Source organism: Anarhichas minor, unplaced genomic scaffold (assembly GCF_050575085.1).
Source record: "Anarhichas minor isolate MPS153535 unplaced genomic scaffold, ASM5057508v1 ptg000136l, whole genome shotgun sequence".
Lineage (NCBI taxonomy): Eukaryota > Metazoa > Chordata > Actinopteri > Perciformes > Anarhichadidae > Anarhichas > Anarhichas minor.
The window spans coordinates 16,808,666-16,832,581 of NW_027466582.1; the positions used below are offsets into that span (position 1 = coordinate 16,808,666).

The 23,916-nt window shown below is 40.3% G+C and overlaps 1 protein-coding gene and 2 non-coding genes across 3 annotated transcripts; 2 read left to right on the forward strand and 1 right to left on the reverse strand.

The window, feature by feature from the left end:
- Positions 1-344: 344 nt before the first annotated feature.
- Positions 345-7,574, forward strand: LOC142942160 (mesoderm induction early response protein 3-like). The gene is given in 13 exon segments (XM_076084373.1): positions 345-420; positions 686-831; positions 1,295-1,417; positions 2,579-2,702; positions 3,766-3,839; positions 3,946-4,018; positions 4,330-4,478; positions 5,439-5,520; positions 6,071-6,081; positions 6,083-6,166; positions 6,268-6,395; positions 6,532-6,686; positions 7,409-7,574. Coding segments are annotated over 12 exon segments (1,122 nt in total). The 5' UTR covers positions 345-420; positions 686-732; the 3' UTR covers positions 7,429-7,574.
- Positions 7,575-22,847: 15,273 nt separating this feature from the next.
- Positions 22,848-22,920, forward strand: trnav-uac (transfer RNA valine (anticodon UAC)). The gene has a single exon. It is a non-coding gene; the product is annotated as a tRNA-Val (tRNA).
- Positions 22,921-23,656: 736 nt separating this feature from the next.
- On the reverse strand, positions 23,657-23,729 carry trnav-cac (transfer RNA valine (anticodon CAC)). Its single transcript has one exon. It is a non-coding gene; the product is annotated as a tRNA-Val (tRNA).
- Between the last annotated feature and the right edge of the window lie 187 nt (positions 23,730-23,916).

Sequence of the window (23,916 nt, forward strand, 5' to 3'; positions counted from 1 at the left end):
GATAAGAAGTACAACTGCCCCAGGGTTGGCTTTTCCTCCACACAATCAAAGTGTTCTGACTAGCGTTCCCAGCAAACTGGATGAAAAGAAGCAGAATTTTCCATTCTGATGTGCAACCTTTCATGCATGCCGAGATAGAGGATCATATCGTCAATGTGAAGCTGTCTCTGACAGCAGGAACATGCTCGATATGTATCATCTCTGTGTCAAATGGCTGTTGTCTTACTAGCAACTGGTAGAAATCTCAGTAACTATTCTCGGTGGTCATCATACACATGATTAAAGGCCTTTCTTCATGCCGCTTGATTTGTGGTTAAAGTGCTGCCATCGTAGATGAACCCATGTGTCAACTCTTTCACTCATTTAACGTATGCTCTGGTTTTATTCTTTTGCAGGCTTCCCTAGGGAGTTCAAGTCCAGGTAAGAAGATGATTAGTATACACATTGTATGATGTATTAAATGTATCTATTTTAATGACATATTTGCATAACTTTAATGTCAATATTAAGTTGTATTTGTCATATATTTTGTCGGATAAAATGGCTTTGAAATTGACTAAATTCAATGCTTTTCTCATGGAAACATAGTAACTGTGTCAATGTATCTTTCTAAGTGTGAATCATTAAAACAAAGCTAATCTGTGCTGTAAGATTTTAAACATTTAACATTATATTTCTCCCTCAGTTGGCTCTTTATCGTCGGAGGACCATGACTTTGACCCAACAGCAGAAATGTTAGTTCATGAGTATGATGACGAGAGGACTCTCGAGGAGGAAGAGTCTCAGGAGGGAGGGAGGAATTTCAGCTCAGAGATTGCAGATCTTGAAAAGGTAAAGTAATCTGTGCACGAAATGCCCTGAAACAGGATTTACAAATGTAACAAATTAAGTGATTTTAAAATCGTAAAAAATAAGTGTGCTTATAAAAGATTTGCATTTATTGTTAATGCAGAAGCCTGAGTCTTGTCTCCTTAATCCTGCAGGGCTACAAATGTTGACACTGGAAAAAGTGTGCTATAGTAACAGAATGTCAATGGCTTGTGTTACCTTTATGATGATCAGGGGACGCCGTCTTGATCATAGCTGCAGATGTTACAATTAATAAAGGTCAACTAAGATGTACATGCACATTCTATTATTGCATTCATAAATTGTCTCTTGGTGAAAGTGAATAAGAGTCTTATCAATACTAAATTCGGTTAATTGGCTTTAAACCCCAGTCGGCTGTTTCGGTAATTTGAATTGCACATGTAAAATGCTCAGTATTTTAAAAATGTTACTGTTTTTCTACCAGGAGGGGAACATGCCTTTGGAGGAACTTTTGGCCATCTATCGCTACGAGGCCTCAGCGGGCTCCAGTATAGACAGCTCCTCTGGAGACCTGACCGATGAGCTGGCTGACATGACTCTGGACAAGGTACATATGTGCTCCTATGTGGTGAATAGATAGATTTGGGGAAATTCTTTTTTTGAAAAATTACAATATATGAATTACAATACCTTCAATATGTAATTCAAATATTCAGTTGATCCCTGTTGGTCTGCCCCGGTATACAATAGATCGGGCGTATTCATTAATAATTCAACGTTGTCCATTTAGAGAGAATTTCCTCATGCAAAGGTCCAGAACATCACAGTAATGTCTAACTTGCGCTATGATTTAATCCCATATATATATTATTCTTTTATATATATGTATGTATGTATGTATGTATGTATATGTGTATGTATATATATGTAGCCTAGCAGTAGTTTCAATGTATGTAGTCAACAACTGACAGTCAAGTCAAATAAAGAAAGCTCAATTGAGTAATATCTCAACAATATTAATTGTCAGTTTTCAAATTGAACTGGATGAATTATAAATAATATATAATCGAATAATAATCTCTCGTTTCAAGTAAAATAAGGGATGTATTTTAGAATAAGTTACATTACAGAAAGCTTTTGAAAAATGTTATTTTAAAATAAAGTACTTCATTTAAGAAAAATGACGTTCACTGAATTGTCTTTGCCCTGCAGCGTTAAATGCAGTTCATTCAGGTGTGAAGTGATGTCAAAGCCATGAAATTATTTTCTTCTCTTCTAAAAAGAGAAATTTGTGTGCTGGGTCTAACGTTGTGTCTGTGGTTGTTGAAACCACTTGTTTCAACTTTATCCCCGTCTCTGTTTACATCATTGTTAGGCAGTGAATTCATGTGTTAGGATCCTAATGGATCAATCATATTGGGCTCTTGGGTTTATTTTCTGTTCCTTTTTATTTCGGATGTGAGTCGGTACATTTGCTCAAAAGAGTTGTGCTTTGTTTTATTATCACATATTATTATCACATATTTAATTGGCTGATTAGCATCAGTTGATGTGATTTATAATGCATGTAATTGGTCGGTGTGTTTCCTGCACTGCTGAACGAGTGCCGTAAAGGCCGGAAAAGCTGCACCGGTTAAAACAGAAGAGCTCTATCGGTTTTAGGTCCAGGTCCGGATACAACAGCGTCTGGGTCCGGACTCGGACCGTGGTCCGCCTATTGGTAACCCCTGCAATAGATATTATTCTTTCTTTCTTTCTTTCTTTGTAGGACGAAATAGCTAAAGACCTGCTGTCTGGGGACTATGAGGAGGAGACCCAGTCCTCAGCTGATGATCTGACCCCTTCAGTCACCTCCCATGAAGCTACCGATTTCTTCCCAAGAACACTTCGATGTAAGATGCTCATGCCAGAAAAAGTATTTTTTGTCTGTAGCTTTGCAGGTTTAAAGCTTATACAGTGCCATGCAATAATTAGAAAAATGCTACCAGATTTAGGTCATTAGGTTTGCAACAATTATTTTCATTATTGATTGATTGATTAATTAATGATAAATGAATTTCTGCCTATTTTCTAAAATGCTTTAATCATTTGTTCTATTAAATGTCAGATTATAGTGACGTGTCCCGTAACAATTTCCCAAAGTCCATTGTGACATCATCAAATGTCTCGTTTTGTCTGATCAACAGTTAATTTCTGAAGATATTCCGTTTTCTTTTACATAAGACAAATAAAAGCAGCAAATCCTCACAATTCAGAAGCTGCAATTAGTGAATCCTTGGCATATTTGCTTGAAAAATGACCTAAACATGAATCAATTAATAAAATAGTTGCTGATTATGATAGATGTATAAATACTAAAAGCTACTTTTTCTACACATTTAGAGCTATTATAGCAATGTTGAACATTCCCAAACGTGTGTGTGTGGTTAAAGAAATGTGCTGCACTCAAGGAAGATGCAGTGCCTTTTCTTACAGATTTGCAGACTACAACATTAGGTTGAATGTACAACAGTCGATTAACAGGGTTAACACAGGGTTGTGTTTAAGGTCCTAAAATGTCCGGAATTGTCGGAGGGGAGGCTGTTAATTTGGGTCTGGGTCTGCACGGTTTGTATTGTTCGGTGCCCCTGTAGGCCTCTGGCCGCTCGGGGCTCCACCTTGCTTTCCCCTGTTGCTCCGTCCTTGGTACGTCCGGCCAGGGATTCCCAAAGGCGCTAGCGGCCTTTGTCGCTTGGGCCTCTCGCTGCCTGTCCGTCGGGGCCGGTTGGCAGCTGTGGCTGTGCTGCGGACGGCACGTTTCAACCAACCCCCCCTGGGCCTTGTCCCGATTCGTAATTTAGCAGAGTTTAGTTTGGTAGGTCAGACCTAAGACATCAGACCTAAGAACACAGGATGTGTCATTGCAATTCTGTACATCAAGTCGAGGTATTTATGTGTCGTTTATCATTTTATCAGCCAACGCTATCTCTGACGGCGATAAAGAGTCGGAGTGTGAAGAAGACGGCCCAAGCCCAGAAGACTCCAGAAAGGTAAGTGGCACATTTTCGAACACATTAAAAGAGGGATACATGTTTTAAGTTGAATCACCACTGGTTTGCTGAACTGCTCTGTGTTGTGTTTTGATTTTTATCATAGGAAATAATGGTGGGATCACAGTATCAAGCAGAGGTTCCTTCTGGCCTCTGTCACTACAAAGATGAGGAGAAAGGTGAGTACTTCAGCATGCGTTCTTTAATGTGATTGCTTACAATGTTTCTATCCATACATTAAAGATAACATACTAGGGATGCACCAAAACCAATTACAAGTACTTACATTTTAGTACGTTGCGACTGAGCAGCTCTATAGGCCCAACTGATGTGCGGTTAACGTCACGTTGTCGAAGTATCGTGTGTGGTGGTATTGGAGTAGTAGTAGTAGAGTATGAGTACACAATACCCAATACTGGTGTTGGTATTCGTGCATCCCTATCATATACACAAGGTGACTAATCTTACTGTAATGTACTTTGTTTTGCAGTTTATGAAGATGAAGATGAGTTATTATGGAGCCCAGGTAAATTGGCAGAAAGCAAGGTTAGGACTTTCCTGTCTGATGTGTTGTCACGGACTACAAATGAAAAGACGGGATGTGACAAACCCTGGATGCACGTTCGAGATGACGAGCAGGTACGTCATGTATTTATTTATTTATCAATCGGTTCATGTCGATGAGCAGTGTACATCATTTTTCATCGACTTTCATTCACCATACTAGGGGTGTCACAATTCTCCAAATCCACAATAAAATTTTCAATTCTAAGGTTTTGATTTTATTTATTTTTCATCACTGAAGGCTTTGCCATCGAGTCTTCATTTGTAAAGATCAACAGACCAATATTTCTTATGCCCCGTCAGCTGTCTTTTACATTTTAAAAGTGTTTCTTTTTAAAAAGATGGGTTACATGTAAATACGTGTTTTGCCACTGTCATCTGTAGTGACCAAAATAAATATTCTGCTTACCTTCATTGTTATATAAAAATAACTAGTTTAGTAGATTACCCAAAAAATATTTTAAAATTGAATCCAACCATTTAACGGCCCACTAGATAAAGCTCTGAGGGCCACACGGTGGGGCCTCGGCTTTGAGTTTCCTCACCTGCAACAAGCCACCAGATCCTGGGGCAACCGAGTCAGTCAAATCTATTTGTGTCTGATGCCTGTGATTATATTCTGCCATATTTGTCGTGTAGGATGGGGTTACCTGTGGTGTAGAATTGCCTACAAACTGTAGTTTTTCTGTCAGCGACTCGTTTGTTGGGATTTCCCAGTTCTGTTGTTCCTCATTCATCTCTGTCTCAGGCATTGGCAATGTTGCCTCGGAAAGTGCAGCTGCAGGCTACCAGTAAGCTACTCTGTGTCATCTTTGAAGTGTCGTTTTTATTACGACGTGTGGAGGGAAAAAGAAATACTGTGAGAATCACTAACTCTGTTTTTGATTAAGTGGGTCATTTTGGACTTTGAGTCTAAATTGTGGCACCCCTATCCTATACTGTAGCGATTGTGATGTGAATTCTTCAGAGTAATTGTTTCTAAGTTACATGTGATTCATTTGGCCAATAGTCTAATAATCCACTCTTTCCACATAGGCTTTGCTTGAGCTTGCCAAGTGCAACTACAACATCCGCGAAGCACTAGAGAGACACTGCATCCGTGTAAAGTCCTCAAAAGGTAAGCACAGGAAACGGGTTTCTAGTGGATGCGTGTAGAACCTGTAATTTCCTACCTGACAATGTAATTAGTATGTCGAAGGTAATTCATTTATGGGCTCTTTCAGCATTATCGAAAATATTTCTTTATTGTTGCTGTTGCATAACTTTGCATTCAAATTGCTCGTTCTGTCAAACGTGGCTCTCCGTTTATTTGCCGAGTCGTGTATTTTAATTGCCTAACAGTTTCATTAGTTGAAAAGCCTCACCTGCAGACTTTCTTTGCTCACCCATTCTCAAAAATCGGGATAATATTTTTTTTAGTCACTTTACCTTATTTTTATGTTTGCAATCTTTATCTTTATAGGAGTGCTGCCATGTTGTGATTGACTTTTAAACATGACAAGGATTTTAATATTTAATAACTTCATAATTTGTGTCCTCAGTGGAAGTGATTGAGGTTCAGTCCTGTGTTTAAAGTCCTAGTGGTTGGTCTACCCTTTCGATTACACATGTGTGATTGCGTAATTGTGCAGCAAAAATGTATTAATATGTTTCTGGTTTCATTTCAGAAAAGTCACCTTCCGTGGTCAGAAGAGGAATGCAAGAGCTTTGAGCACGCACTACGGATGTATGACAAGAATTTTCACCTCATACAGAAACATAAAGTGAGTCTTTATTTCATGATCTTGCGAGACAAGATGTTTTACACATAATGAAAATGTACACGTAAAATTAATTAATTAATTAATTACCCCCCCCCACTCAGGTCACAACACGAACAGTAGCTGAATGTGTGGCGTTTTACTACATGTGGAAAAAGTCAGAGCGCTTTGACATCTTTGTGCAGCAGAATAGATTTGGGAAGAAAAAGTACAGCAGCTACCCTGGTGTAACGTAAGTGGCAGAAGAAGGAGGATCAGTACATCTGTTTTCATTCCTTTTGTGTTTTGACTTCTGATTAATACAGTGAGCTCTGAAATGAATGTAATTGGGAAGAAACTCACGACTAAACATGATTCTTTGTATGCAGTGACCTGATGGACAGGCTGGTGGATGAAGCAGAGGGTCTGGCAGTGGATAGTTCCTCCTCTGTGTGTTCAGGAGCAGGTGGAGGAGGAAGACTGGAGACCACCACAGACCAACAGCTCAGCCTGCTTAACTCCATCACTGCCAGCGACCTCACAGGTCAGTAACGGGACTTAGTTCTGCACACGACACTGAATTCTGTTATGACAAACGATAGTATTACATTTTAATGGCATACTAGTCTATGACTTTTTGACATTTTTATGTCGCACTATACTTTATAAACACACTGCCTCCGTGCCGGCGACAGCCGTGGCTAGAGGCAATATGTTTTTTAGCCGTCTGTCCTGTTCTTCTTAAGTGTGACGTGTTTTAGGAATGCCTTCAACACATTTCTTAAAGTTTGGCACAAATGTCTACTTGCACTCAAGGATGAACTGATTAGAACTTGGCGGTTAAAGATCACTTTGACCTCACAACATACCTCAAGAATGTATATTGACGAGTTCACACAAATGATAAAATGATGACATTCTGGAGAGACATGAATGTAAACTGCAACAAGACTGATTTGCGAACATACCACCGTGAGGCGGTATCTCTAGTTTATGACTGTTTTTATGACATATTAATGGCACACTATACTATTATTATTTTATGGCATTTCAAGCATTTTATAGAGGAATAAAAATGACAATTATTACATGAAACACGCCATACAGAAGGAAAAAACTATTATGTCTTCAATCGATAACATAGAAATGAAAAATACAACACACAAGACTTAGAAATATCGATTTAAGATCGATCGCTTCTCCCCTGTTTTCCCTCTTACCTCCGCCATATTGGTACCTTCAGCTAATGGGCTTGTTCTAGCGCAGTACCCGGATCAGCGCTCTGAGCCGATCAGAGATCCAGGTGCCATTTCTATGCCTATTATTAGGGGAGCAACAGATCATAAAACTCACGGAACGGATCAACACAAAAGGAAAGTGGGAGCAAATATTTGGCCGATACAGATATCTTTTGTTGTTTGTTTTTGTTATAGCAGGTGGTAGACTTTATTATTATTTTTTATTTTTTTATCACTAGCCTCCCAAAAATTGCGAGCGGCCCTCCAAGAGACTCAAGCTGGCCCTGCCGGACTCCTTTATCAATGACGTGTCTGTGGGTAACCTTGGAGTGGACTTCGAAGCGCGACGGACAACAACGCACCACCACCGGATCACTGGCGCCAAAATGGCAGTGTCTGTCACAGACTTCGGGAGTTTGGCTGGCAGCGGCGAGCCCAATGGGTTTCTGGGAGCACATGCACGGCACCACACACAGCACACTGCAGCACTTCAGTCAGAGTGATCTTCCTCATCGTCATCCCTTGTTCTTCCCTTTTGAAACCCCCTATCCCACTTGTACATGAGACTGACCTCACTGGAGAATCCAATTTGTTAAAAAATATTATATATCTATATATATATATATATTACTTTTTTGTTTTCATTTTTTGTGTAATATGACATCAGTGATGTCTATCATATAGAACTAAAATCTTGATTTCTCTCAAGAGTTTATAGCCATTTATTTTATTCTTGTTTTGCGGTCTTGAGATGTGTAACGTCCATGTACGGAGGGGCCCAGAGGCTGCAGTAGGAGAGTTGTGTATCTTACTTCCTCACATCTTCAGAGCTACAGTATGTTATCCTGCCAGTCTTTCAGCTGCCAAAATTGGCTCAGTTTTCTGCCTCTAGTCTCAGTATTTAGTTGCTTGTCTTTGTTGTTTTGAAGTGGTACTTTTTGAACTTAAAGTTTGGTTTACAGGTACTCTTCAGTAACCAGGCTGTAACTATAATGGTTATATTAGTCCCCAAATAAACTTGGCTGGCTATTGTATGAAGAGCAACACTAGCATGGAGATTAGCTTGGTGCGGTGGTTTCAGCTGCTACGGCCTTCTAGTTCGGTTTTCTTTTCTTCTCATTTTCTCGTGTGGAAGCTTGTCTGCTCGTTTACTTTAAAAAACAAATCCCATTTAGTCAAACTAAAGCCCCTGATTCATAATCTTTCATTTTTAAACAGCTAATGGAGGATACCTGTGCAGAGTAACATAGTGGGTGTCACTAGGTTTTTTAAGTTTGATATTCTGCCTCTTTCTGAAAAGGTATCGGTCAGAAAAACAAAACATAACTGCAATATTGCAATACAAAGATATTGGTTACATTAATAGTCATTTAAACTTGAGACATTATCTGGTGCTGTAGAGTGTATTTATTACATACACGTTTTCCTTTTGTGAAATTTATTTTGATCCCTTCAATCATGCTACTTTAATGCAAATGTAGCTGTACGTGTCCTGTATATGTCCCATCAAGTAATGCCATTGTTAGGCCACTTAGCAAGCTGCTAGCAGTATTATCTCTTTATTTAAAGCCACTTGGATTTTGTATTCAATATCTGCCTAACCTGTACTGACTAGAGAATGCCTTGTGTAATCTAGTCAACAGTTTCTCGGAGTCTAGTAGCAGAAATGGAACTGTCGTCTCTTGACTGAAGTCCATAATTGTGAATTTTTAAATGTTTTGCGGGTCATCTTCAGTTGATTGGATGCAGTAGTAGTGTTTACTTAATTTATCTATGCATTGTGCTATGAATAATTCGTTTGTTTCAGGGGTACATCATGTTTGTCATGTCCATAGATGTAGTAATTCACCGTTCCGTGTGTACAGACAGGATTCGTGCTTATAAACCATAAAGTAATTAATTTCCCAAGCCCAGCATCACTTCTGCATTTCATGTAAATAATTAGCAAATAGCCTTTAAAAAGTATATTAACTGACCTCTTACACTTGTGAATCTATGTTGATACAAAGGTTTTAATTTGATTCTTTGACAAAAGGCAATCATTTGTAGATATGTACAGATATTTTGGGTTTTACATTTTACCAGTTGACTTGGTGTTTGAATTTCTTTTCCTCTTTTTGGAAAGTCATGATCCCCAGGACACAGCTGAAACCACGCATGCCAGCTGTGTCTGTCTCCCCAGTGTACCACTGAAAACGGCTTTACCTGAAGACTTATTGATATTACTCAATGTTGCAATTTTGCTTTCAAAACTTGCAGCCATGTGTAAAAGACGCTCGTCTTTCTCTTTTTTACTTTCATTTTGTTTCATATCTATATTTGTCTTGGTGGTAAAGGGATGGCTGCTGTTCTAAGTATGTGGAGAGCTAGTTTCTCTTTTAATGCAATGTGCATAATGCAGTAGGTCCTCAAAGCTCTTCTAGCTTTAGCAGTGCAGTGATATTTATTTCACCTGTGGTTTGTACAAAGACTCAGAAAAACTGTAAAGGCCATTAAGGCCATTAAGTAGTAGAAGTAGGTTTTTCACCACCCTGTGAACTCTCGAAAATGTGATATTTTATTGATATCTCCGGTATGAGACGTGTGTGCAAGAAAGCAAAATAAACAAATTTATTTTATATTTTGTATTGTGTTTTGAAGTTTAAAAAGGAAAAACAAATATAGCAGTTGTGGTTTTGAAAAAGAAAACTCGAGTCCTTTGATGAAAACAAAAACACCTTTGTGAATAAAAAACTACAAAACTTAAAAATGTATATCCAGAAATATAGACAATCAAAAACGTCACTATGAGAAATGTTCAAGATGCTATCTTTATTGTTTATAAGAATTGTACATAAGCATTGAGTTTTTTTTTTTTCTTTGGTTGAACATTATTTTGTATTTCTGTTGTACTTTAATACCTTGTGTACAGATCCAGAAATAAAGTTCTGGAAAAGGTGCAGAGATGACTGCATGTTCTTTATCGCCACACAAAAGAGTTTAGAAGACTTTTCTGATTCATATTAGATTGGATTAGTACCGAGTTATGTGTTAAATCTACAAACTTAAAGAAAACACCATTATGACTGAAACCTACTACATGAATATTTATACTATTACATTGGGAGAACTTCTACAAAATAAATTAGATTGGAATTTAGTATTTTTGTTGAGAAAAGTCAACTATGGGTTGGCTGTGGCTCATAGGTAGAGCGGTTAGATTCCCTTGCTCGTAATTTAGCTTAGTATGTTTGGTGCCAATATAATAATTTAAGGATTACCAAATCCCTCCTTGAATATCAAATTGTTAACATTGATTATTTAAAACTTAAACAGTAAAACTTGGAGCGCTTTGCTTATAGGAGTGATATTTTGAAATATAGTATTTATAATCATACAGTTGTAAAATAATGAACTAACTATGTCAAATGTTGGGATTTACTCTAACCTCCTACATTAGGACAGTGTCTTTATGCTCTCATTCACTCACTCTTTGTTTTCCCCACCTCGCAGGTTCCTGTGGATCCTGGTTATACCTGGACCCTGGTCTTGCCTCCTGCCGTGGTTCTGTCATATGCATTGAATTTGTTGTGACTCTGTAAATGTTGTTCATTCTGTACACATCACATCTATTGCACTTCTGTCCATCCTGGGAGAGGGATCCCTCCTCTATTGCTCTCCCACAGGTCTCTTCCTCTTTTCTCCCCGTTAAAGGGGTTTTTTGGGGGAGTGTTTCCTGTTCCGATGTGAGGGTCCCGGGACAAGAGGATGTCAAATGTGTACATATTGTAAAGCCCTCTGAGGCAAATTTGTAATTTGTGATTTTGGGCTATACAAAAATAAATTGAATTGAATTGAATTGAATTTAAAATACTTTATATACTGCTGGGTAGTTGGTTCCCCGTAGGGCTCAATAAACTTATCTTAACCTATAAAGATGCATTGTAAGTTATTTCTTGATTTTATTGGTGTGTTATTTGTTAGAATCTACAAAGTAACCAGTAACTTAGGTTATCAAATAAATGCAGTGGAGTAACAAGTACTATATTTGCCTCTGAAATGTATAAATGGAAATACAAGAAAGTACAAGTACCTCAAAAGTGTGTTATCTTATTAAAAAAGAATCAAACTAAAATCTATTTTAAGTATCGGTGCTTTGTGCCTCTGTCTGCTCATCAAGCGACCTCTCATGACGCCTCGGCCACAGACTGCATCGTCCTGACCTTAAGGTGACAAAATGTGTGTGGACGTTCATCAGACATGAAGGAAATTTCTTTTCTGTCAGTGCACTGGATGAACAAAACATCCAAAAGAATGTATTATTTGTTAGATATGTGAACACATAATGTCAATATGTTAATAGCACTATGTTTCGTATGTGGTACTTTAGTAAATCGTATCATGTACTTGTTCGGTACTAAACTATTGGTAAACTAGTTTTAGATTACACATTACTATACATTTATATTTGATTGTATAAAATGGATATGAAATATTATATTTGTTTTGAAGGACATAACGGGACGGGTTGTTTGAGGGCCAAGCCAATAGGTAGCATTCTAGCAGATGCACACTCCGCGATTGTAACTGTGAGTAGCAAATCATGTCCCCTTCAAGCCCGACGGGTAATAAGCCTGCAATGAGATCTCTCCATGACAAGTGCATCTTGTGCAAAATTCATAGTAAATTTATCAACAAAAATTTTAAAAATAACTTTTGATGTTTTAATCATGGTAAATGTCCCTTTGAATGATTTTTTTTCGGCTTAGGTCAGGGGTATTTAATTAAAAATCCAAAAGGTCCAGATTGAGAAAATCTCTTCGTGCAAAGGTCCGGAACATTACAATAATATCTAACTTGCTCTATTTAGACAAGCCTAGTTGTAGTTAACAACGTCTCTGTGTAGTCAACAACTGTCAAATCAAATAAAGAAAGTACACATCACTTATTTTTCTCAGTTTTCACATTTAACTGGATGGATTATAAATAATACATAGAAATACATGAATAAATGTTTATACCTTGGTATTGCTACTTTAACTATGATAAAAGATTAACGCAATCTACATTATTAAATGTGAATCAATGCGATGAAAAGATTCAATGTTTTTTGTTTTTATTCATTTTTATTGTCATGAGGTGTAAGCCAAAAAGGAATATCAATGAATTATATAATAGCAGCTGCAGGTCAGCTGATACTGGAACAAAGACTCCTGCAGCGCCTCCTCGAGAGCAGGAAGGGGCTTCTCCTCAGGAACAATGCTGCAGTGTCTTAAACTTGCATTCTCTCTACTGGACAGCAGGGGGCGACTCCTCTGGTTGCAAAAAGACGTCTGATTATATAGAAGTCTATGAGAAAATTACTCTACTTCTCTCTTGATTTATGACCTCAGTAAACATTGTAAACATGAGTTTATGGTCTCAATCTCAGCCACCCAGAACACTTGCACAGCATCAGCGTTTTTTTGTTGTGTTTTTTTTTGTTCCGGTTCAGAGGTCACACAGCCCGTTGTCTCCTACATGAGCGCAGAAAACATTATATTTCCCACAGTTTAAGCTTCTGCATTTTTCAAATGCAGTAGTATTATTCAAACGTATTGTTCGGTTTGTAAGCCTCGTACCGAACGGTTTAATACGAATACGTATATATATACAGCCCTAGAAACAAATAATAACCATAGCTGTGGCGCCATCATGAGGTTATAAGGTGGTATTTCAGCTGCAGGACAGCAGTGAAGGCCCAGGTATAACATGCACGGCCCGCCACTGCATTTTGGTGACCTCGCCTGACCTCTCTGTACTAAAACCTAATTTTGTTCTGCTTCACTTTATCAAAGTCAAAATGTGCAAAGAGACTGTTCACATGTTGTGCTATGATTTGGGAGAGGTTTTAGACTTGCAGCTGCATCATTCCAAAGAAATAATAACAATAAAAGTGTTTTTCTTTCAGGCGAAACTGAAACTTTTCAATTTGAGCTGTGTGCCATCTTCATTTACTCTTAACCAGTAACATATACACTGATATTTACACATCTGAACAAATCTCACAAGTGTTACCTTTATTATAACATCAAAATTATTAAAATAGAACTTGTAGTTGCAGAAATACTCTATTTAGTATGGGTATGCAATTTTCGAGCAGAGGCCTAAAAATAGGGCTAGGGTTAAGAAAATGCATTTCTGAAAAAGTTGAGTTGAGTGAAGCATCAGCCTTGTATTCTGCAGAACACTGCTGTTGTTGTTCTGCACTCTGGTTATTAATGTTTCAGAGTACTGTCATTCACGTTGATGATTTAATAAGCCTGTATTGTCGTTGTGTATGTTGCACCCCCTGCAAAAGGGGGATAAATAATCACGAGAGTGATATGATGATGATGTTTTTCCTCAGCAAGAACTTTACTGCAATTCAGTTTGTACAAAAAGACAATCATTGATAGAGGAAGAGATTTACAGGAGAGTAGAGAGTGCATACGCTATTTATGTTAAACACTATTCTAAGTATTACTTGAGATATTTCCCCGAGCACAAACTAGCTTAAACTCAGTACTGTTAAAACTCTCTTAAAGTGCATAAAAGATATTATACAGATAAAACAAATAAAATATCACTACTAAATATTACCGTCTGTGTACATGTGAATTCACAAAATGGTGGTGTGACGCACACAAAATGTATGGTCACATTTTTGTTATTAGGTTCATATTTGAACGAATTTCTGTGATTTGCTATCATAATTAAACTTCCTTTAGAAGTGTAATTTTATCTATGCCCAGTAGGTGGCAGTGCACCGCTGTCGTTCTGCCTCGCGACCAGAGATTTGTAGGTGCGCGTTCAGCGTCTTCTCATAGCTTGAGAGGACACTGAAGCGAGAAGCCACAGCGTTTGCCTGTTTCATTTATTTCCTGTTTTTCTCAGGTTAGTAACATGAAAAGTGCACAAAAGACACATGAATTCAGGACCAATGTGTACGTAACATTTGTATAGAGTATTTTGTGTTTTTATGTAGTTGTTTGATAGCTACTGACTGTTAAGACTGACTGTTGAGTGCTAGCTAAGCTAATAGTAGCCCTGTGTTACATCCCTTGTTTTTATCTGGCTCCTACACAATGAACTTTTTCTTTATGATGAAATGAATCGACTCTTTATGTTCTGTTAGGTCGATCCATACTAAATATGTTAATTAATGTGACTGTAATATGTATATAAGTGTTGTGAATGTTTGTTAGCATTTGTTAGCTGTTTGCTGTACTGGTGACGCACCGCCGCCATTTGGAAGAGTCTGTCTCACATACGCCACAGTGGCTGTGGGCATATTGCCAAAGTGCAGTTAGGGTTTTAGCCCAAGAGACAACAGATATGTTGATCAAACATGTAATAATAGTAGTGTAACCTTTGTTATTTTCTTTATTACAATTGAATGTATTTTCCCTGTGTTTTGAAATGGAGAAACATATACAGAAGACTGTTTTCACTTAAAGAAGTGTAAAATAAAGATAGCTTGAGAGGACACTGAAGCGAGAAGCCACAGCGTTTGCCTGTTTAATTTATTTCCTGTTTTTCTCAGGCACAAAATCTGTGATCAGGCCCATTCATGCTGGGACCTGTAACAGTGGCAGTAGACGCAGCTACTATTACACCGTCAACACGCGGGAACTCACGTAAGTTACACACACTACAGTACTCTCGGTAAAACTTCGATTTAAAGGACCCAAAAATGTAACAACATTCTCTTAAAAAACGTATGACATGTTAGCAGATTCATACAGACACGTTAACGCTGTTTAAAATCCACAACAAACCTTCAAAAGGTGGATAAATAATCACGAGAGTGATATGTTTTTCTTCAGCAAGAACTTTAATGCAATGAGGAAAAGATCGCGGCGGTTTCCCCGACATATGTAGGTGGAGACCAAAGCAATCGATCTCAGACTCAAGCTCAAGACCACTATGTAGATCACAGTTTAACACTACCTATCTCAAACTACACAATACAGAACAAAGCAAACAATGCAAGAAAACACAATCTTATTATTTCAACCACGTATTCATGTGTGATGAGTTTTAACTCGTGGTTTCAGTAAATCGTCATGTTATCTATGAATGATCCTCTCAATCACATCACAATCAACACAATAGACCATGAAATGACTTTAACTTATAAAAGTGCATGTTTTCCAACAGTGATTCTATGACAGAGATTCTATGACAGAGATTCTATGACAGAATTCTATTTAGAATGTTCAGTGTTCTGAACATCACAATCTCTGTGTCTTTAGCCATAACCAAGCAACCTTTGGATAGAGATGCACCATTATGGGAGAGAACAACTTCTTTCCACTGAGACAAACGGATAGAGACACAGCTGCTCATCTTCAACACATGGAGGAGATTCAGATGATCCAGATCTTCACGCCTCCAGTTTGGAGAAGCAGACAGGAGTACCGGCAGGTAAGAAAAGTAATGTACTGCTGTAGATGGGGGAAACATCAAAATGTATTTTAGACACCTAAAATAAAATGAATATGCGAGTGTACACTATATTTAGGACATATTTTGGATATAGCTTCTGTGGTCTGCAAGCTAAAATGTCAAGAGTGTAGCATAGCATCTTGTATGACAAGACATTTGTGATCTTGGAAGGAACCTGTTAAGATTTCTTTGTCGATGTTCACAATGAAGCCGACTGCAGTCAGTACACACAGACTATCAGAGCAGGTTGGTGTAGAAAAACTTAACAGAAATCCTATTATACTGCGATATACGGGCAATGCTGGAATACATACAGTATACACCTGAATGAATCAAGGAATTACATTTATTCTCTAGGAGCAGCAGCTTAATTAACCTTGTTGAGATCACCAATTCTCTAATAATGATTTGAATGCATTTGATAGCTTATTCATTAATGGGGATAAATGAAGCGGTTGACCTGCTGTGGTTATCAGAGACAGCAGGTAGGCTCTCGTGTCCCTCGGGACATGGCTGATGATGGGCCATTTCTAATGGCAGCCTATGGTGGATAATTCTTAGATTAGGACTGTACATCACTGAGTCATTTGTGGTGGGTCTGTCTTCAAAAAGGCCCTTGTGTCCAAAACATCATTACTTCAATAATTCAACTGCAGAGCTAATAATGTGTGTGCAGGAATTGACACTTTTTCTTTAGGTTAACATTGGAATTCTAACCTTAATGCATTTCTTTGTTGCTTTTCTCTCCACTAACTTTGGATCGTTGCTCAATGGGAACATCCATCCATCCATCCATTTTCCTCCGCTTATCCGGGGTCGGGTCGCGGTGGCAACAGGCCAAGCAGGCTGACCCAGACTTCCCTCTCACCGGCAACATGTTCCAGCTCATTCTGGGGGATCCCGAGGCGTTCCCAGGCCAGCTGGGAGATGTAATCCCTCCAGCGTGTTCTGGATCTTCCCCGGGGTCTCTTCCCAGTTGGACGTGCCTGGAAAACCTCCAGTGGGAGGCGTCCAGGAGGCATCCTAATTAGATGCCCGAACCACCTCAGCTGACTCCTTTCGACGCGAAGGAGTAGCGGCTCGACTCCAAGCTCCCTCCTGATGACCGAGCTCCTTACCCTATCTCTAAGGATAAGCCCGGCCACCCTACGGAGGAAGCTCATTTCGGCCACTTGTAGCCGTGACCTTGTCCTTTCGGTCACGACCCAGAGTTCGTGACCATAGGTGAGGGTAGGAACGTAGACCGAGTGGTAAATTGAGAGCTTTGCCTTCCGGCTCAGCTCCCTCTTCACCAAGAGATGTTCAATGGGAACACAGGAGCTTAAATGTCTGGGACAGCCAAGTTCACCTTCATCTTTTGATGGGTCGCCGTGTCAACCAGCCAGCATCTAACCTGGATGTTATGCAGATCCTCCAGAAACTGCCAGCGGACCGGTGAAGACTCACATCTTAAAAGCAGGTTCCGTATCAGCATCCGCATGTAGCCCAAAGGTCACACACACACACACACACACACTTAGGATTCAGTTGCTGACTGCTGGGAGTATGACGATGGGACTCCAGGGCACATTGCACCCTAGCTGAGTGCACATTCTCAGTGCGTTAAGAGTGTGTGTCACAAGTTGGGTCTGTACTTGTGCTGTTAGTGTGTGTGTGTGTGTGTGTGTGTGTGTGTGTGTGTGTGTGTGTGTGTGTGTGCGTGTGTGTGTGTGTGTGTGTGTGTGTGTGTGTGTGTGTGTGTGTGTGTGTGTGTGTGTGTGTGTGTGTGTGTGTGTGTGAGGAATAAAAAGTCCACGCCTACAATACAATGGTGAACAGAAGTTAGAAACAGTGTAGCCAAACACTTTCAGATGTAACTTTACTACATATTCAACTTGACAGTCTTCTTGTTTCTGCTCCGCTCTACTGCTTAACAGATATCGTAATATTAGACTAAATCATGGTAATGCCACTACTGAATGTGAACAAACAGTTGGTTTGGAATAACATTTGGACTTGTGACACAACATTACTTCTGAATGTGATATCTGAATATAAAGCCATGGAAGTTTTGACACTACTGAGTAAGTCGTGCCCAACATCTAGTGTTCGGAGGAGGAAGTGAATTCTGTGATGAGTTGATTGTGCAGAGAGACTCCTACAACCAATACAATGTTTAGAATCGCGTCATCTACCAACTGTGCAACAAATATACTGATTTAGTTAGTTAGAGGTAGAAGACAAGGGATTTTATCATTACTCTGATATGAGACGTCATGACATTCTGTGCTAGCGCCACAGTATGTTATTGTTAAAGACTAATTAAATGTATTTTAATGACATTTTATGTAATAATATCTTTGACTATCTATCCTTTTTTTCTCTATCCATCTATCTCTCTTTCATTCTCTCTCTTTTCTATCAGTCTGACTTTCTGTGTGTCTCTCTGACTCTGTCTGTCTGATTTTCTGTCCGTCCGTCTGTCTCTTTGACTTTCTGCCTGACTCTGTCTGTCGCTCTGATTTTTTGTCTGACTTTCTGTCCGTCCGTCTGTCTCTGTCTGTCTCTCTGACTTTCTGCCTGTCTCTCTGACTTTTTGCCATGTTTCTGTCTGTGTCTCTGTCTGTCTGTGTGATTTTTCTGTCTGTCTCTCTGACTTTCTGTCTGACTCTGTCTGTCTCTTTGACTTTCTGCCTGTCGCTCTGATTTTTTGTCTGACTTTCTGTCCGTCCGTCTGTCTCTGACTTTTTGCCTGACTTTCTGTCTGTGTCTCTGTCTGTCTGTGTGATTTTTCTGTCTGTCTCTTTGACTTTCTGCCTGACTCTGTCTGTCTCTTTGACTTTCTGTCTGACTCTGTCTGTCTCTTTGACTTTCTGCCTGACTCTGTCTGTCTCTCTGACTTTCTGCCTGACTCTGTCTGTCTCTTTTAGTTTCTGCCTGTCGCTCTGATTTTTTGTCTGACTTTCTGTCCGTCCGTCTGTCTCTGACTTTCTGTCTGTGTCTCTATCTGTCTGTGTGATTTTTCTGTCTGTCTCTCTGACTTTCTGCCTGACTCTGTCTGTCTCTTTGACTTTCTGCCTGACTCTGTCTGTCTCTTTGACTTTCTGCCTCACTCTGTCTGTCTCTTTGACTTTCTGTCTGACTCTGTCTGTCTCTCTGACTTTTTGCCATGTTTCTGTCTGTGTCTCTGTCTGTCTGTGTGATTTTTCTGTCTGTCTCTCTGACTTTCTGTCTGACTCTGTCTGTCTCTTTGACTTTCTGCCTGTCGCTCTGATTTTTTGTCTGACTTTCTGTCCGTCCGTCTGTCTCTGACTTTTTGCCTGACTTTCTGTCTGTGTCTCTGTCTGTCTGTGTGATTTTTCTGTCTGTCTCTTTGACTTTCTGCCTGACTCTGTCTGTCTCTTTGACTTTCTGTCTGACTCTGTCTGTCTCTTTGACTTTCTGCCTGACTCTGACTGTCTGTCTGTCTGTCTCTCTGACTCTGTCTGTCTGATTTTCTGTCCGTCCGTCTGTCTCTTTGACTTTCTGCCTGACTCTGTCTGTCGCTCTGATTTTTTGTCTGACTTTCTGTCCGTCCGTCTGTCTCTGTCTGTCTCTCTGACTTTCTGCCTGTCTCTCTGACTTTTTGCCATGTTTCTGTCTGTGTCTCTGTCTGTCTGTGTGATTTTTCTGTCTGTCTCTCTGACTTTCTGTCTGACTCTGTCTGTCTCTTTGACTTTCTGCCTGTCGCTCTGATTTTTTGTCTGACTTTCTGTCCGTCCGTCTGTCTCTGACTTTTTGCCTGACTTTCTGTCTGTGTCTCTGTCTGTCTGTGTGATTTTTCTGTCTGTCTCTTTGACTTTCTGCCTGACTCTGTCTGTCTCTTTGACTTTCTGTCTGACTCTGTCTGTCTCTTTGACTTTCTGCCTGACTCTGTCTGTCTCTCTGACTTTCTGCCTGACTCTGTCTGTCTCTTTTAGTTTCTGCCTGTCGCTCTGATTTTTTGTCTGACTTTCTGTCCGTCCGTCTGTCTCTGACTTTCTGTCTGTGTCTCTATCTGTCTGTGTGATTTTTCTGTCTGTCTCTCTGACTTTCTGCCTGACTCTGTCTGTCTCTTTGACTTTCTGCCTGACTCTGTCTGTCTCTTTGACTTTCTGCCTCACTCTGTCTGTCTCTTTGACTTTCTGTCTGACTCTGTCTGTCTCTCTGACTTTTTGCCATGTTTCTGTCTGTGTCTCTGTCTGTCTGTGTGATTTTTCTGTCTGTCTCTCTGACTTTCTGTCTGACTCTGTCTGTCTCTTTGACTTTCTGCCTGTCGCTCTGATTTTTTGTCTGACTTTCTGTCCGTCCGTCTGTCTCTGACTTTTTGCCTGACTTTCTGTCTGTGTCTCTGTCTGTCTGTGTGATTTTTCTGTCTGTCTCTTTGACTTTCTGCCTGACTCTGTCTGTCTCTTTGACTTTCTGTCTGACTCTGTCTGTCTCTTTGACTTTCTGCCTGACTCTGTCTGTCTCTCTGACTTTCTGCCTGACTCTGTCTGTCTCTTTTAGTTTCTGCCTGTCGCTCTGATTTTTTGTCTGACTTTCTGTCCGTCCGTCTGTCTCTGACTTTCTGCCTGTCGCTCTGATTTTTTGTCTGACTTTCTGTCCGTCCGTCTGTCTCTGACTTTCTGTCTGTGTCTCTATCTGTCTGTGTGATTTTTCTGTCTGTCTCTCTGACTTTCTGCCTGACTCTGTCTGTCTCTTTGACTTTCTGCCTGACTCTTTATTCATACCATAAAGGAGAGATTGATAGTTGATAAAGGGTTGCATATGACTCCCTATTAAGTCCCTAGATTAACTTCTATGAGCCTCTGGTGGGGGTAGGTCGGATAAAGAGGACTTTTGTAACTGTTTTATAAGTCCCTGGATGAACCTCTATGAGCCTCTGGTGGTGGTAGGACCTAAAGAGGACTTTTGTAACTGGTTGATAAACGACCCAATGATTACAATCTCTCTGACTTTCTGCCTGACTCTGTCTGTCTCTTTGACTTTCTGCCTGACTCTGTCCGTCTCTTTGACTTTCTGCCTGTCGCTCTGATTTTTTGTCTGACTTTCTGTCCGTCCGTCTGTCTCTGACGTTTTGCCTGACTTTCTGTCTGTGTCTCTGTCTGTCTGTATGATTTTTCTGTCTGTCTCTCTGACTTTCTGCCTGACTATGTCTTTCTCTGACTTTCTGCCTCACTCTGTCTGTCTCTTTGACTTTCTGTCTGACTCTGTCTGTCTCTTTGACTTTCTGCCTGACTCTGTCTGTCTCTTTGACTTTCTGCCTGACTCTGTCTGTCTCTTTGACTTTCTGCCTGTCGCTCTGATTTTCTGTCTGACTTTCTGTCCGTCCGTCTGTCTCTGACATTTTGCCTGACTTTCTGTCTGTGTCTCTGTCTGTCTGTGTGATTTTTCTGTCTGTCTCTCTGACTTTCTGCCTGACTCTGTCTGTCTCTTTGACTTTCTGCCTCACTCTGTCTGTCTCTTTGACTTTCTGCCTCACTCTGTCTGTCTCTTTGACTTTCTGCCTGTCGCTCTGATTTTTTGTCTGACTTTCTGTCCGTCCGTCTGTCTCTGACGTTTTGCCTGACTTTCTGTCTGTGTCTCTGTCTGTCTGTATGATTTTTCTGTCTGTCTCTCTGACTTTCTGCCTGACTCTGTCTGTCTCTTTGACTTTCTGCCTCACTCTGTCTGTCTCTCTGACTTTCTGCCTGACTCTGTCTGTCTCTTTGACTTTCTGGCTGACTCTGTCTGTCTCTTTGACTTTCTGCCTGACTCTGTCTGTCTCTTTGACTTTCTGCCTGACTCTGTCTGTCTCTTTGACTTTCTGCCTGTCGCTCTGATTTTTTGTCTGACTTTCTGTCCGTCCGTCTGTCTCTGACATTTTGCCTGACTTTCTGTCTGTGTCTCTGTCTGTCTGTGTGATTTTTCTGTCTGTCTCTCTGACTTTCTGCCTGACTCTGTCTGTCTCTTTGACTTTCTGCCTGACTCTTTATTCATACCATAAAGGAGAGATTGATAGTTGATAAAGGGTTGCATATGACTCCCTATTAAGTCCCTAGATTAACTTCTATGAGCCTCTGGTGGTGGTAGGACCTAAAGAGGACTTTTGTAACTGTTTGATAAACGACCCAATGATTACAATCTCTCTGACTTTCTGCCTGACTCTGTCTGTCTCTTTGACTTTCTGCCTCACTCTGTCTGTCTCTTTGACTTTCTGCCTGACTCTGTCTGTCTCTTTGACTTTCTGCCTGACTCTGTCTGTCTCTTTGACTTTCTGCCTGCCTCTGTCTGTCTCTTTGACTTTCTGCCTCACTCTGTCTGTCTCTTTGACTTTCTGCCTCACTCTGTCTGTCTCTTTGACTTTCTGCCTGACTCTGTCTGTCTCTTTGACTTTCTGCCTGACTCTGTCTGTCTCTTTTACTTTCTGCCTGACTCTGTCTGTCTCTTTGACTTTCTGCCTCACTCTGACAGCAGGAACATGCTCGATAAGAAGTACAACTGCCCCAGGGTTGGCTTTTCCTCCACACAATCAAAGTGTTCTGACTAGCGTTCCCAGCAAACTGGATGAAAAGAAGCAGAATTTCCCATTCTGATATGCAACCTTTCATGCATGCCGAGGTAGAGGATCATATCGTCAATGTGAAGCTGTCTCTGACAGCAGAAACATGCTCAATATGTATCGTCTCTGTGCTAAATGGCTGTTGTCTTACTAGCAACTGGTAGAAAACTCCCCGTCAGGGAATCGGACCCTGGTCTTCCTCGTGACAAGCGGAGATACTATCCACTATACTAACGACGACTACGCTAGTAGCATTTTGGCTAAATAAAAAAAAGTGCCGCTGTTCCGGCCTATGAAGGGAATTCTTGGAGCTATACAGGGGAGGCTTTAAGTGTAGTAGACATTTACTGTCACTCAATGACACAGCAGCTGTGACTGAATCCATTCGGAAATCATGTTGTCTGGCATCTGAAATGTTTGCAGTCAAGTGTGAATGGTGCATTGAGCCTGGGCACGTGCATAATAGTCATCTTCAGCAGTTTCCGTAGTGTAGTGGTTATCACGTTTGCTTTACGCGCAAAAGGTCCTCAGTTCGAAACTGGGCGGAAACAGTATTCTTTGTTCCTGCTTACTCCACACAATAAAACTCTACTTAGTGGAATTGTCCGAAACTGGATAAGATGTACAACTGCCCCAGGGTTGGCTTTTCCTCCACACAATCAAAGTGTTCTGACTAGCGTTCCCAGCAAACTGGATGAAAAGAAGCAGAATTTCCCATTCTGATGTGCAACCTTTCATGCATGCCGAGGTAGAGGATCATATCGTCAATGTGAAGCTGTCTCTGACAGCAGGAACATGCTCGATATGTATCGTCTCTGTGTTAAATGGCTGTTGTCTTATTAGCAACTGGTAGAAACCTCCCCGTCAGGGAATCGAACCCTGGTCTTCCGCGTGACAAGCGGAGATACTCGTGCATAAAAGTCATCTTCAGCAGTTTCCGTAGTTTCCGTAGTGTAGACCAGGGTTCGATTCCCTGAAGGGGAGATTTCTACCAGTTGTTAGTAAGACAACAGCCATTTAACACAGAGACGATACATATCGAGCATGTTCCTGCTGTCAGAGACAGCTTCACATTGACGATATGATCCTCTACCTCGGCATGCATGAAAGGTTGCACATCAGAATGGAAAATTCTGCTTCTTTTCATCCAGTTTGCTGGGAACGCTAGTCAGAACACTTTGATTGTGTGGAGGAAAAGCCAACCCTGGGGCAGTTGTACTTATCCAGTTTCGGACAATTCCACTAAGTAGAGTTTTATTTTGTGGAGTAAGCAGGAACAAAGAATACTGTTTCCACCCAGTTTCGAACAGGGGACCTTTCGCGTGTGAAGCGAACGTGATAACCACTACACTACGGAAACTGCTGAAGATGACTTTTATGCACGTGCCCAGGCTCAATGCACCATTCACACTTGACTGCAAACATTTCAGATGCCAGACAACATGATTTCCGAATGGATTCAGTCGCAGCTGCTGTGTCATTGAGTGACAGTAAATGTCTACTACACTTAAAGCCTCCCCTGTATAGCTCCAAGAAAATAATCAAAC